This window comes from Vairimorpha necatrix, chromosome 9, assembly GCF_036630325.1.
Source record: "Vairimorpha necatrix chromosome 9, complete sequence".
Lineage (NCBI taxonomy): Eukaryota > Fungi > Microsporidia > Nosematidae > Vairimorpha > Vairimorpha necatrix.
Genome location: NC_088824.1, coordinates 345,470 through 358,704, shown reverse-complemented (window position 1 = coordinate 358,704; position 13,235 = coordinate 345,470). Strand labels below are relative to the sequence as shown.

At 30.6% G+C, this 13,235-nt stretch overlaps 1 protein-coding gene across 1 annotated transcript; it reads right to left on the bottom strand.

Moving 5' to 3' along the window:
• Nucleotides 1-11,379: 11,379 nt before the first annotated feature.
• On the bottom strand, nucleotides 11,380-11,715 carry VNE69_09065 (uncharacterized protein; the record flags this gene model as incomplete). The annotated part of the gene is made up of 1 exon (XM_065474583.1): nucleotides 11,380-11,715. The coding sequence occupies one exon, from the start codon at nucleotides 11,713-11,715 to the stop codon at nucleotides 11,380-11,382; it is 336 nt and encodes a 111-aa protein (XP_065330655.1).
• Between the last annotated feature and the right edge of the window lie 1,520 nt (nucleotides 11,716-13,235).

The window sequence follows — 13,235 nt, the reverse complement described above, 5'->3', positions numbered from 1 at the left end:
TTTTTACGTTACATCTATACTCTTCTATCAATATACGAAGAAGCTTTAGTAATGTACATGTTTCGTAGAAAAACATTGAATCACAAGAATGGGGGGTTTATTGCACCTAATTCTACAAAAGGTGTTCTTGGAGATTATTTCCTATAATACAGAATTCCAAGGATGGCGCTACTTAATTTTCTTGCCCCCCCCCCCCCCCCCCTAAAAAAAAAATTATTTAGAAGAAATTTTATTTATTCCAACATACAAAGTTCTAAAATTTTTATATAAGCACACCTATGATCATCATTATTGAAATTATTGATATTTTTTTTCCAAGCGAATTCTTTTAGAAATAAATTTATCCTATGACTTTTAAGCCCCATTCTCGATCTATATTCATTCTTCAAATGGGACCACAAATTTTCTATATTATTTGTGTGGTCTCCTTCTGCATTTATAAACCCAAGCGCATGATTTACTTTGTAATGTTCACTCCCAAAATTTCTAGAGGCTGAAGGACATGAGGGGTATCCATCAGTAATTATAATAGAGCCACGTTTTACTCTGTGTCTAAAAAACTCTTCAATAGTACCAGATTGTCGGTTTGTAGCAATTCAAGAACAAATTATCTACAGTTACCTACTACTATGCCGCCTATAATCCATTGAATTCCAGGCATGGAATCCAAAGTTGAAGAAGGATTGGATACAATTACCCCGTTGCATATGGCTTTTTCAATAAATTGTACACAAACAGAAGTTCCTCATATTTGGTGGCTATCATCGCTTTTAGAAGCAATGACTTCCATCACTGTATCCTTGATTTTAATATATGAATTTTCGCATATTTTGCAAAGATCTATTGCTTTGTAAGTAGTATAATTTAATACCCAGCAATAGAATACTCTAAGAATTTTGTGAAATTGAACGTTTATCCCTTTAAACATCGTACCATTTTTAAGTGAGCTCTTCGAACTTCACTTTTTATTAATCAACGATAAGCTTTACCGTCAATTTAGCCGGAACACCCACTAATGTTTATAAGAACAGTTCGTTCTGATGTCGAACAATGTCTGCAAGCAATCGATTTTTTTAGAAGACCATTATCTAAAAAAAATCAATTGCTGCTTTATTGTGCCTAAAGCACGCATCTTCGAAGAAATTTAGCTCCCGAATAGCTTCCTTTAAATTTTTTATTCAGGATTAAAAAATTAAAATTTTTTAACCCCTTAATAAGGAATCTGAAGGAGGCATTTAAAAATTCTCAAATCGACAAAAAATACCTTAACTTCATTTTCTTGCCCCCCTCAAAAAAAAATGTTTAGATTTTAAAAATAACACGATTTTGTATCTTTTTATTGATGTTTTTTTTAGGGGGGGGGCAAGAAAATGAAGTAGCGCCCCAAGGATAATGTTCTCACACCTTTTCCAAATTGTTGCTATCATGAAGTGTAAAAAATGGGAAAGAAAAGGGGAAGAGGACCATAGCTTGGACAATCACCCCCCCCCCCTTAAAAAAATATACAAAAAGTAAAAAATCGTGGTCCATCGAGTTTTCTTTACAGTGAGTATTAGCAACTCTATAATGCTTCTAATTTAAATTAATTTATTGCTCATGTAGTTACCATCTTCTTTTTATTGATGATCTTACGCTCCTCGCAGAGAACGATGTCGTTCTGAAATTGATGAATGGTGAAACTAAAAAGTTTTCTGGCCGTAGGTTTAGAAATGAACAAAAGTAAGTCTGCAACTAACTGTAGTGATTGTAGTGAAGATGCAGCAGTACTAGAAGGGCATCAAGGATACAAATAACTTGGAATAACAGAGGATGTCTAGTTCTGTCAGAAGAGAGACTTTTAAAAAAGTAAGAAATGAGATCCTACGAAGAATTGAACCCCCGTGCAACCTCAAAAAATGCTAAGAATATGATTTGCTCTTTTATTGGCATGTATATCAGTTGTTTGAATAAAAGTATCGTTTTTTATTATAAAATATTCAAAGAAACAACATGTCAAATATATTAAAACAATGACACGACACATTTGACAGGGGTAGCACTTTATACACTGCCCCTTCTTTAAAGCCTATCATGGTTTCGACTCGCCGTAAAAGTTTTCTTACTATCTAATTAAAACACTTAACGAATGAAATTTTTGTTTTAGAATTACTCCCTTTTTTTCCAATTTAGGTTCGAGTTATCCTCTTATCGGGAGAATTAAATAATACCAGACTCATCTCCTACTTTTTTTTTCTTTACTATTCTCATTTTTCTTATCACTCGTATTATATGAGCCTGTAAACTTCAAATTCTAATAGCCTGTTCCTGATACTCTTTCTTATCTTTTATTGTCTAATCCCTTCCTGTAAGTCCATATTATCAAGCGACATCCTCGTTATAAGTTCTACTGGAGCGCAGCCTATAGCCCTATGGTAAACGTGCATATAGGTCTTGATCAACTTAAGAAACGCATCTTGCCAAATCGAATTCCATAAATTCCGTAATTTTCATTAACTTTGAACCTAATTTTCCATTAAATCGCCCCACAAGCCCCGTGGTCGAAGATTTGTAGAAGGAACCATTTTCCAGATAAAATTCTAAACCTTTGCATATTCATCACAAATTTTTTTTTTGAACTCTTTACCATAATCAGTTATAATGGCCTTTGGAACACCATGTTTCCTACCTATATGTTTATCAATAAAATGAATAACCATATTCATATCCTTTGTATAACCCGGCAAACCATACAATTTTTGAGAAATGGTCAGCCATTGTTAATAAATACTTATATCCTTGATCACTCTCTTACAGGGTCCCATCATGTCCAATTCTCAGACCTCCCCTGATTTATTAGCTCACTGGTACAAAATCCTTAAAGTTTCTTTGTGGTTTTTTTTTTGACAAACTTCACAATTGTCAATATAGTCTTCTATGTCTTTATTCATATGCTTCCATCTGTATTTTTGTCCGATATTATACTTCATGTTCTGTTTTGATCCGTGACCTAAAAATCATGATAAAACCTCAGTAGACCAATGTTCTCTCTTTTTTATAACTTTCTTTTGTACTAAATTTATTTCCAAAACATTCTCTCCTTCCTTTTTAAATTCTCTGCTCAGGTGATCTGTATGGTTTGACGGCCCTGTTATATATATTCAATATCAAAGTCATATTCTTGTAAAATCAATGACCATCTAGCCAGCCCAGCTTTAAAATTTCTAGGCTTAAACAAATATTATAGAGCTTGATGATCAGTTTATAATGTGAACTTGCCCAATAATAAATGTCGCGAGCCCAACTGGTTACCCGAGCCGGACTGGTTACCAAATTATTTTCTTGTATTTTTTTATTTTTATTTATGATCTATATTTTCATAATGTATTCCAAGTTTCCGTTAGTTTTATCACGTAAAATATTTATAATTTTTCTACTAAAATTTTTACCCATATGAGACTCAAACCAAATATACCGAAGTCAAAGACGCAATAGTAACCACTGAGCCAAATAGCTTAAAAATTAGTATATTCAAACAAATTTTAACTTTTTTGGAATATATTTTTTTTATCCCATTAATGAAAGGAATTAAAACAAGAAGAGTATGATCTTCTGGTAAAAATCCTCCAAGGAGATGATTTGACCACAATCATCGACAAACAAGCAAGGTATAAGCTGATGAAAAGAGCCGAAAAGTTCCTTCTTGCAGATGATATTCTCTTTCTAGGAGATATTTCTGGCTTACATAAAAGGGTAGTTGTAGAGAGTAAGGTACAGTCAATAAAATTGGAAGTACAAACTCTAAATAGTAAGTATCATTATGGACACAATCGTTTATATGAGTTGTGTCAGGAATTTTACACTATCCCAAGAAGTCTTGTGCGTGAGGTTTGCAAAGAGTGCAATTTTATGTTCGGGCACAACCTCTAAAAACAAAGGAAACCTACAAGCATATATTAGCTAAAAGGCCCTTTGAAAGGATTATTATCGACCTGGTAGACATGAGAGGTTATGCCGACCAAAACGAAGGAAATAGTTGGTTACTAACAGCTATAGATGTGTATTCTAAGTATGCATTTACTTCTGTGATGAAAACTAAAACTGCCTCGGAAGTTTTATTACATTTCAAATTTATTTTAATCGGTACGGGCTTACTAGTGAACTTCAGTGTGATAATGGTAAAGAATTTAAAAATTCACTTTTATCTGAATTCTGCGATCAGAATAAAATTTTACTAGTTAATGGCAGACACAGGCATCCTCAGAGTCAAACAAGTTCAGAGATTAAATCAAACAATTACTCGATACTTACAAAAACACCTTCACGCCGAATTTGGTCCAAATAATAAAAACTTGGTCTTATTCATTGACACAGTTGTTTATAAAAAAAAACATCGCAGTACATTCTGCAACAAAAAAAATCTCCATTTGAATTATTTTATGGAAGGAAGGGGTACAATACTTGTAAAAGCAGTATTAACGATGAGGAAATCAAAAATGAAGACTTGGATTTTGACCTTGGGCGAGAAAATAGATCTATGGTAGACGGAAATTATCTCTTAAGAATGGACAAAAAATGCGTTCATCGTTCTATCAATAATTTTGTTATAGGAGATAAAGTAATATTAAAAAAAGATTTTGATGCTAATTCCAAAAGAAAAAGTTTAAATTAAGCTCGTTTTATTCTGAACCTGGAGAAGTAGTAGAAATTTTGTCTAATAAAAGGTTAAAGGCTAAGTTAGAAGATTCTGGAGAAATTTTGTCCATGAATTTGGTAAAAAAAATTAAAAAAATAGTTAAGCTTTATTAAATTGAGCTATTATTCTTTATAATTTACTTTTAAATTTTAACTATATTTTTTTTAATACTTATCATATTTCTATTCCAGCGTTAATATAATTCATCATAAAAAATATATGTGTCATTAGTATATCGAATTATATTTAAACAACTGATAATATTAATAGATTGTCATATTTTCATTGTACAATTAATTTAATTACAGAAATCTAGATTTATAATCTTTGTTTACGATGCTCAAGACCAATCATTGATATTCACTAACTCATCTTGTAAATGATATTTTTGACTTTTCCACAATTACAAACTATTCTAAAATAAAATTGAGAATATAATTCGATGTGTAACCCGTTTTAATTAATTAATTAAAATATAGTTTTGTTAGTAAAATATTAGTATTTAAATTTAAAACAAAAAATTTTATAATTGAAAATATTTGTATAATTTTAAAATGCGTATTATAATAAAAATTATACTGATAAAAATATTAATTGAAATTTTGTAAGTTTTTTAAATTTCAAAATACTAAATAGAAGATAAATTTTTATATAAATAAGATAATAAAAGTAGTGATAATTCTTAAGAAAAATGTCTTTATTTTTTTTCGAATATTTTTTATAATTAAATTAAAATATTGATTGTTATTGAAATAGGTTTTATGCTAAACCTGTCAAACAACTCCCCAGAGCATTTTAAATACCTTTTGGGGGTTTCTTTTAAAAAAAATTCTTTTTTTTTGGTAACCAGTCCGGCTCGGGTAACTAGCTGGGCTCGTGACAATACATACTCTCTGAAATGTAGGATGGATTTTACAACCGCCAATAGTTCTTGTTCAATCGCGAAGTAATTCTTTTCTGTCTTCGAGTGCAAGAAGCTGTAATAAGAAATAATCTTTTCTTTTCCTTCAATTATTTGTGCCAATGTGGCACCACATCCCTCTTTTGATGCATCTGTATTCTAAATGAACTTATCCTTTAAATTTGGGATAGTCATAAGGCCGTTCTCTTCATGGCCTATTTTACCTCTTCGATTGACTTGATGTATTTTTTATCATTCTCTTCATTTTCCCAAAAGTTATCCGCTTCCTTATCTTTAGGCCTGATTATATCAAATAGCGGGCTAACCACCCCGTGACTGTTTTTTATAAATTTTGTACAGTAATTATACAATCCCAACAATGATTGTAGTTTTTTCTTAATGTTAGGAATAAGTAGCTGTTGAATACTCCTTACTCTTTCTTCGTCTACACTTATTCCTTCCTTTGATATTACATGGCCTAAGATTTTTAAATGTGTCTAATTGAATTCACATTTCCTCTTAATAGTTTTAATCCTACTTTTAAAAGTTTTTCTAAAACCCTCTATACATCTTTTACATGATCTTTTCTAGTTTTACTATATATTAGTATATCATTCATACATATTACCACAAACTTAAACAAAAATTCTCTCAATATATTATTCACCGTCCCAAATTGTATCTGGACCATAACAAGTCCAAATTCCAGTTTTGTAAATTCAAATAAGTTTTCTCTACAGGCAAAGGCTGTCTTGTCAATATCACAAGGCGCCATGTCTATTCGGTGATAGCCAGATTCGGAATCTAATTATGGAAGTAAGTTTTCCCTCTAAAGAATTGATGAACTCTTCTATTATGCATTGTATACGCGTCTCTGACAGTCGCATCATTTAATCTTTTTAAACAACGCATAAACTATGATCTTCATTCTATTTTAGGACTATAATTTCGGACTTTTCCATGCGCTTACACTTGGTCTAATGATTCCACATTTTAGCTACTCTTTTACTATTTGGCTCCGCCCAACTTGCATAACTAAGAAAAAATTAGACCATCATCCTTTGTAATAATTCAATGATACCCTATAGCTTTCCCAGTTGACAACTGTCCAGATTCAATTTTCATTTTGTTGTTTCCAAATTTTACATTTATCTTGTACTTATCAAATATCCCTTGTTCTCTTTTCTGCACGGAATTGTGATATCCCTAGTAATATTGAATTTATCTTCGAAAATCAAACCCTCAATTTATAAAATGTTTACTGTTTCTAAAATGATCTTTTTTCGTTCCATTTGCTGCCCTAAGCTGTTGTTTCGAACGATTAACAACGATTTTCAATGGCAAAAGCTCTGGTCTAATTAGATTTATATCAGCTCCAGTATCGATGAGCGCTTTAAAATTAGCTAATGAATTGTTTAATGGCGCTTTCTTAAGCGTAGTCCTAATATCCTCGAACTTTGCAACAGAGTAGTTCTATATAAATTCCTTCAAATCTAATTTCTTATTTTCATCTATTTCTTCTTCTTGAATTATCATATATACTACGGAAACCATTATATTTACACCCTGACATTATATGACCTTTCTTTCCACAATAAAATCACCTCCTAATGCCGTTACTCAAAGGAAACCGCCTCTTTTATGGTATTCCTTGCAGCTAATCGAATTTACATTCCAATAACCTCCCTGCGAAATTATGTATAACATTTATCTTCCCAAGCGCTAACATTACTTAGGGCTTTGCATATATATTCCCGAAATAATGAGTCCTTATTATGTATTTAAACCATGTTTGTAGATGATTTGGAATTCCTTTCAGCACAAAGGCAATCAATATGCCATTAGAACATTCCTACAGCGCACCAATCCTGCCATCTTATCTAGATAGTTGACGAGAGATCCAACATGATATTGTAGGAGCAAAGATTATTTATAGTCACTTTCGTAGCCATGTCTCCAACAAACCTTTCTTGAAATAAAATGTCAGTCTTTCAAGTGATAGGCCAATTGGCTGGGCGATAATCCAATCCTGTTATGTAAACATAACATGACATGATTTTGTTTCCTTTTATAATTGATTTAATCTGAAACAGAATCAATCTGTTTCTACCAATAGAATGTATTAAAACAGGAAACTCCTTTAAAACTATACAAAGAAAAAATATCTAAATAAACATGTTACCATCTAAACATATTCCAACTTCACTCATAGAGTATTATTTAAGATACAATGACTTGCCACCTGTTTCGGGCAAATCCCTTGTCTCTTCTTTCAAAGACACTCTGAACAGAAGTACAAGTTCATCTTTATTGTACCCATCAGCCTCCTTACATCTAGAAAGTCCCACAAGAACTGCTGTAGATCATCTTTTTTTCATTTCTAGAAATGAGAAAGTTCCTGGCGTTGTCGCCAAATTGTTGGATTGGAAAGATGAGTTTATTTATTAGAAAATATTTAAGAAACACAGTGTCAAATATATCAAAACAGCGACATGATGTATTTGACACTCTAGCACTCCCTACATAAGTAAAAAGCTATCATGTAGGACTTCTAAAATTATACTAATACATTTCAAAGTCTCATTTTTGATATCCGACAGGTACTTATCAAGTACCAGCTCCATCTACGGCCAGACTGAGGGAAAGACAATACCTAACTATATCCAAAATGGGAAGAGGCTGATAAGTATCGAAGATAGAAGCGAAAATAGGCTTCTGAATATTTATAAAACAGTATATAGTCTACGAAGTAGTTTTCTGAGACGGGCAGCGATTCTATAAAAGAAGCGGAGTGCAAATCCCACTTTTCTACAATTAACGAGTATCTAAGGATCTGGTATAGCTTTGTAGGAGAGATCCACGGAAGATGCTAATAGAATCCTAGAAAGAAGCGCTTTACAGCAAAATTAAAATAAGGACAAACCATGGAAAATTGTTTAAAGCTAAGGGGGTAGATTTAGTTTTCATCAAGGATTCTTCTACCTGGATGTTGTAAGGAAACCATCAGGCTAGACCCAAACAATTCACTCCTTCCTACAGGATAGAAATATTTTCTGTAGACAATAGAGTGGGACAATGTCTTCATTGTAGATCTCATGGGAAGATTGTGGATCATTAGCTAATAATGTTATCAAATGTTGAGTTCAATTATATGAAAAGGCCCAACGAGGAAGTTAGATGCATACATCTCTTACTATGTATGTAATATGGGTTTAAGAAGACAAAGAAAATACGTGGAAACTCTATACAAGAGATCATGGAAAATGATTGTGCGGAAATAAGAGTAGGTACGAGAATCTCCACTAATATAAAGGTGACCCATGATAAGCCTGATTATCTTGTGTTTGACAAGAAGAAAAAAAATTTAGTTGAAGTTGGTATAACTAACAGAATCGACTTACTATAGTCGAGATTGAAAAACAAGGAAATATGACCTTCTTGCAAATGAACTGGGACTACTACAAAAATCCCATACAAGAATAGTTCCTTATGTAATAACATGGGGGATGTAATAGTGACCAAATATCACAGAAAGTACATCAGGGAGCTAGAAATCCTGCCCTACCTTATAGCGTATATCCAGTCTATTGTGATGAAGAAGACTCTAGAGTTTATATATTTGGAACGACGACGAGGATACGATCAGGAGGATGCAGGAGAAGAAGTGGCTAGAGCTGTAAGCGCACTAGCGAATATGGCGTCTGTTAAAGAAGTGGTGTCGGCAAAGGGGAATAAAGCTGAAAAAGTGAAGTTCGAAAGTATAAATAAATCAACTCAAACCAAATTCTGCGAAGAGCAAAATCCTATGAGAGATACCGAGGAAAGCAGTGTTATAATTATTTAAGACTAATGATAAATTAACTCAATAAATCTTTTGTTATTGTTGTTTGGTTCTCTACCTCCTTTTACATCTGTTTCTTATCTTCTTCTTTTGCCGCGTACCCTTCTTTTTATGAAAATTATTTATAACAAATAATTTTATAAACAACTAGCGTATGCTTTCCCGTTTTGAAAACGGGAATTAATATGTTTTGTTTTATAATATGTCCCGCCTCGGTAAATTTTGGTAAGTTTCCATTTTGGGATGATTGAATTTGACAGGGTAAAGGCATGTTTATTAGAAATACTTTTTAGTAACATATAGAGAGTAAAGTTGAGTTAAAAACACTTATGAGTTATATTTAAAAAATTTTGGGAACTTCTAAGCTCAAGTTTTGACACTTATATTCGATTTTTCTTTGGTTAATATTTTTGTGAATTTTTTCTAGAAGGGTTAAATAAATTCTAAAAAACGATTCTGACGATATTTTGGAACTGAGTTTTACAAAAATAATAATTAAAACAAAAAAGTATCAACTTATAACATACACACTTACGATAGTCAAAATACTTCATTGAGTTTATATCTGATATTATAATAAGATAAAAAGCTATTATAAGAAGTTTAGATTTTACAAAATCATAAAAAGAGGGGTAAAAAATTAAATAAAATTCTTTTATACATATGACTAGCGTATGCTTTCCCGTTTTGAAAACGGGATATTTAAATTTTGCTTTAAAATAAGTACCTCCTTTATCTTTTTTTTGAATTTCCATTTCGCGAAGAAGGAATTTGAAAAGTATATTTTTGACTTTTTAAAATACACTTTTAAGTAACATCTAAAGCGTAAAAGTAAGTTAAAAACACATATGAATCTCATTACGATAATTTTGAGAATTCTTAAAGCTCAATTTTTGATACTTACATTCAAAATCTTTATTTGTCAGATATTTTGCAATTTTCTGTAGAAGGGTTAAATAAATTCTAAAAAACGATTCTGACGATATTTTGGAACTGAGTTTTACAAAAAATTTATAAAAAACAAAAAAGTATTAACATATAGTATACGCATCTACAATTATCAAATTGAAACATTAAATCTAAAAAAACTATTTTTATAACTTAATAAGATCAAAATACATAGTTTAGAAATTTTAAAACCACAAAAAAGAGGGGTAAAAAATTAAATAAAATTCTTTTATATATATGACTAGCGTATGCTTTCCCGTTTTGAAAACGGGATAAATGTGTGTGCGCATTGCATTTTTTAATTGATTTACCATTTTGGGTTGGAATAATAAAAGAAGAGAATATGATTCTTAACAACTGTAAATATTAGATTAATGGCAGACTTAAATACAGAATTCGATTCAAATTATTATATAAAATTCAATGCTTAACTTCTAAATGTTTTTTAGTTCAAAATTTGACACTTATCATTCGAAATCCGAAATGGTTAATTGTTTTATGAATTTTTGTGGAAGGGTTAAATAAATTCTAAAAAACGATTCTGACGATATTTTGGAACTGAGTTTAACAAAAATAATAATTAGAATAAAAATGCATTAACACATAATATACACACTTACAATAATCACATCGAAACATTAGATGTAAATTTGATATTTTTAATACACAATAAGTCTAAAATTTGTAGTCTAGATTTTTCAAAACCACAAAAAAGAGGGGTAAAAAATTAAATAAAATTCTGTTATATATATGATTCAATTTTTTCTTAAATATGAGAAATTTGACATGTAGCAAAAATTCATACTGCAACAAGAATAAAGAGTTTTATTGATTTCAAAGAAGTGGTTTTTTTTCATACGCTTTGAGGGAAGTAGGACGAATTCCCTGGTGGCGCCAATATGCAAAAGTATAACACTATAATAATTATATTTAATACTACACAAACATAATGTAAGATGTTTATAGCAGAATTTAAATTATATAAATGGATTTCTAGGCACTAAATAGTTTATTTAATTATAAATCTTCAAAAATATCATCAATTTCATCTATAGTTTCACTAAAACATTGTACACTGGTATATATACGACTAGAAATACCAAATAAAACAATTGAAAATTTAATAAAGTGTCCAAGCGTATAATTAGAAGATGCTGAAATATACAAGTTTATGCAAGAACATTGTAAAAGTTCTTTATTTTTTATTGTATTGTTTTTTAGAAATATTTTGCCTCTTTTTCTAACTTCGTTCAGTCTACTAAGTATTATTGATGATTTAAACTGGTTCTTTGATTTATAATATAGTTTAGAAGTTAATTCGATTTCCCTCTTTAAAGAAGCTGTGTTATTCATACCCTGTTTTAAAATTAAAAAAAAACATTTTAAAGAAAAATTGAAAATTGAGATGAAGGCAATATGAAAAAAATATATTATAAATTTGTAAAAAGAAAATGTTTTAGAATCAAAAATATACTTTTAGATATTTTAGTTGAAAATTACAGTCTACAAAGTAAAATTTATATTTTTCTTTAATTTTTGTGCTTTTTCGAAAATAAAAACTTGAAATGTAGAAAAGAAACAAAAACATAAAAACAAACTAAAAAAATGAAAAAGGAATGTTATAGATTATATAAATATTTAATATTTTTATATATGTTTTTTGTAATTTCGCAAGAAATTATTTATACTTTCAAATATTCCAGGACATGTTAAATTGGTTTTCTTCTATAAAATAAAACATGTTTCAAGCGATTTGCATAGTAAGAATTCTTTGCTGCACTCTAAAATAATTTTACTTATTTTTTGCTTCTTTATTTCTTGTTATTGGATTCTTTTAACGAAATTTAGTGCTTATATTTACAAAGTAACAACAAATTTGAATTTGATAGTATAATTTGGTTCATAGTGCAAATATTTTATTAAAATTATTACTCAAAAAAAACAATGTTACATGATATACTCAGATCGTTTCCTGAATTTTTTTAACTTTTAGGTGTCCTTTAGCCTAAGTTCGTGCAGAGTTTCTCTTAGGCATATTCGGGTTCGGATCCCCTAACACCTAAATATTTCTACTTCTTATGATGCAGTTGATCCACACAGATAGTAAAAATATTCAATAATCGTTAATTTGATTTAATAAAACTTTAAGAGTCTAACCATAAAAAATAGCACATATTTTAAAATGCATCTTCAAACCTAGAACATATGGACTCTCGATAGATAAAAGTATCAACTAGGTAATTACTGATTTAAGCCCTTGGCTTTTACATTTTGGGAGTGGTTTAGAGCCAACCAAGAGACTCTAGGCTTGTTTAAGACAAAGTCTTGTGGGTACTATTCCACGATGATCAAAATTGTTGGTAGAATAAAAGTGAACTCAACCAAAAAAATAAGGCTGATCAGCGGTGGTGTAAGTTGTTTTGTGTATAAAAGATGATCAATACACTTTTGGTTTAGGCGAAGATGACTCATCCCGGGTCATTAAAACCATGCCTGTTAATTATATTTGTTGGAAAAAACACACGTGATTGAAGGTATAGATGTAAAATACAATCTCCCGAAGCCAAAGTTCAAGTTATACGACAGAAATTGCTTATCCAGCAAATATTTAGAGGGAATTATGTCGATAAGAATTATATAAAATCAAGTAGATAGAAATCAACAACAAACCTTCCTGGTTTCTATGAGACGGTTCTCCCTAGCTCTTTGCAAAGAAAAAAAAGAACATAAGACTATCGTTGCTCTACTTCACCCATCCTCTTAGTTGGCTCAAAACCCCCATGTCAGAATTAATATGCCTGAGCTTCTACAGGCTACACCCAGAATTTATCTTGCAGTTTAATATTCCATTCAAAATCGAGATCGATATGGGC